Here is a 2,407-nt window from a genome sequence, read left to right as displayed (position 1 = left end):
TGCCTCCTTCCTCCGGTTGCTCGCAAATTCACTTGCCGCACAAGATATTCAAAAAGCTTGAGTAGCAAAAGCTGCCAAAAGAAACCAAGCAATTGGTTGGCAACGTGTACGCCCAAGTGAGACTGACGCAACCAGGACTCTCCATCGCTTCCTTGTATCGTCCGGTTAGCCAGCTTACCGGCGTGAGCGAGCGTACTGCCGCACGGCTCAAGGCAGATGGGTTAAAGGGTACCCTGAAGTCCCAAAAGCATAAAAGGCTTCTTTTCGCACTTCGTCACGAGCAAGAGTTACTGGGAAGACAAACGTGCAGCACTACGATAGTTTTACCCTGTCTGCTCTTCGCTGGAAAGCACATCAGTACTACATTCGCAACGAGATGTCAACGGCAGAAAAGATCCTCAGCGAGGCAATCGGCGACACTGACATGGGGTTACCGAAGCAGCTGAGTGTCAGAACAATGCGCAGGCTTCTAAAAGACATTGTATTTTCATTTCGGAAGCGAAAACATAACTGTGCACTGCTGGAAAAGAACGACATCATCGGTTGACGGAGGAAATATCCGCGGACCATTCGAGAAATGCGAAAGGAGAAACGGTACGCACATGATGTTACTGCTTCGATTTGTTGGACAGAGTTATAAATGTCAACGATGTCAATCAAAACACAAATGCTCGTAAAAAATCGGAGTAAGAAGAAGAAATAACGATGGAAGTTCTCGTGCCACTAAATATTTATTTTTAATTAGCCCGTTCTCATACTTGTTGCCGTTCATCTTAATTTGTAATTTTTTTATGTCTTGCTTCTACATCTGCGGCTCATATTTGTGTTTTCCCTCTTATTCTGGTTAAGCAAGCCAAGGCACAAGTAGGTATCGTTGTGTTCCTATGAAGTATGGACAGCTCTGAATAAAGGTATTTTGTTATTCATGTGAGTAGGTACCTTCTGTGAAGTTTTTCATATTTGTATTTTCCAGTATCGTCAAAAACTGCAAATATCTGTCTGTCTGGCAAAATGATATTAGACGCACATCATAAATTTCTTCTATATAAACAGACTTCTTAGGTTAAAAACAGAAAGCTTACACATATTTCTCTTGATTTTGCAGGGCTTAAACTACCTTGACGAGACTTGGTGAATGCTTGACACACCAAAGAGAAGGTGTAGGAGGACACCTTACAAAACTGTGCTTCTCGCACCGAGCGGCAAAGGTGGTCATGTCATTGTCCTTAATGCTGGAAGCGAAAATGGCTTCGTGAATGGGGCATCTCTTGTTTTCCAGGCGAAAAGGAGTGTTGCCAGTGACTACCACAGTGAAATGAATAGCCCACGCTTTGAGAGATGGTTCAAAGAACAACTGTTTCCAAACATTGAGCCACGGAGCGTAATTGTCATAGACAATGCTTCATACCATAGTTTTCAGCTCAAAAAGTTGCCCTCGACGTCGTCACGCAAGGCTGAGATTAAGTCTTGGTGGACCAAAAAACAAAAACAAAAATATTCCATGGCCTATTGACCAGCAGAAGCTGGAGCTCATTCAGCTACTTAACCAAAATAAGCCCCGTTTTTCTGAATAACAAATTCAGGCCCTGGCCAAGGTTGATGGTCATGACATAGTTTGGCTTCCGCCTTACCATTGCGATTTCAACCCCATTGTAATGGTATGGAGCCAGGTCAATGGTTATAGTGCAACCAACAACAGGCTGTTCGCTTTTGCTGGAGGCGAAACACTTCTGGACAAAGCCATTGCTCTTATGACTCCCGAAAACTGGGCGCGCGACTGCGCTCATGTGGTGCGTCTTGAAGAGGAGGCCTGGGAGCAGGATGGTGCAATCGGAAGCGTGCTCGACTGCATCATAATTACTCTGGGGTCTTACTCCAGCAGCTGCAGAAACAATGATGTCAGTAAATTGAGTGGTATAGAGGAACTCTGATGAACCCGGTGTGTGCTGCCTGATGTGATGCCGATTGTTTGTGAGATGCCATGTATTTCTTTTTTATGCCTAACAGCTTAGAAGTATGCTGTGTAATTCTAACAAAACAGGGCGTGCAAACAAGGACACAAGAAAGAAGCCAAGATACCACAAACGCCGACTAATTAGTGATGATGTGCACTATCCGTTTACGTGATTCTGGTTGCATGCAGAACCAAGTGATCATTTATATGTTTGTTGTCAGCCTGTGAATTAGTCCTTGAATTGTCAGTTGTAGCTCGCACTTGTATTTCACACATAAAACAGCAGCTGAGGAGAGCAAGCAACGCTGAGTGTTGCATCACTTATCTTGTTTCACCCGAAAGAAATGGTAGCAAAATATTGATTAGAACCCAACAAACCATGAACAGCCTTTCCAAATGGCTGTTATGAATGGATGAACTGACAAGACTGGGAGGATTATAGCTCGAGAGGTG

At 44.0% G+C, this 2,407-nt stretch overlaps 1 protein-coding gene across 1 annotated transcript; it reads left to right on the top strand.

Moving 5' to 3' along the window:
• The first annotated feature begins 1,115 nt into the window (after window positions 1-1,115).
• On the top strand, window positions 1,116-1,931 carry LOC142789977 (uncharacterized). The gene is made up of 2 exons (XM_075885015.1): window positions 1,116-1,504; window positions 1,584-1,931. Exons 1-2 carry the CDS (start codon window positions 1,136-1,138, stop codon window positions 1,929-1,931), a joined length of 717 nt encoding a protein of 238 aa, XP_075741130.1. The 5' UTR covers window positions 1,116-1,135.
• Window positions 1,932-2,407: the final 476 nt, after the last annotated feature.

Source organism: Rhipicephalus microplus, chromosome 2 (genome assembly GCF_043290135.1).
Source record: "Rhipicephalus microplus isolate Deutch F79 chromosome 2, USDA_Rmic, whole genome shotgun sequence".
NCBI lineage: Eukaryota > Metazoa > Arthropoda > Arachnida > Ixodida > Ixodidae > Rhipicephalus > Rhipicephalus microplus.
The sequence above is the reverse complement of the archived record's forward strand: the minus strand, read 5'-3'. Positions and strand labels throughout refer to the sequence as shown.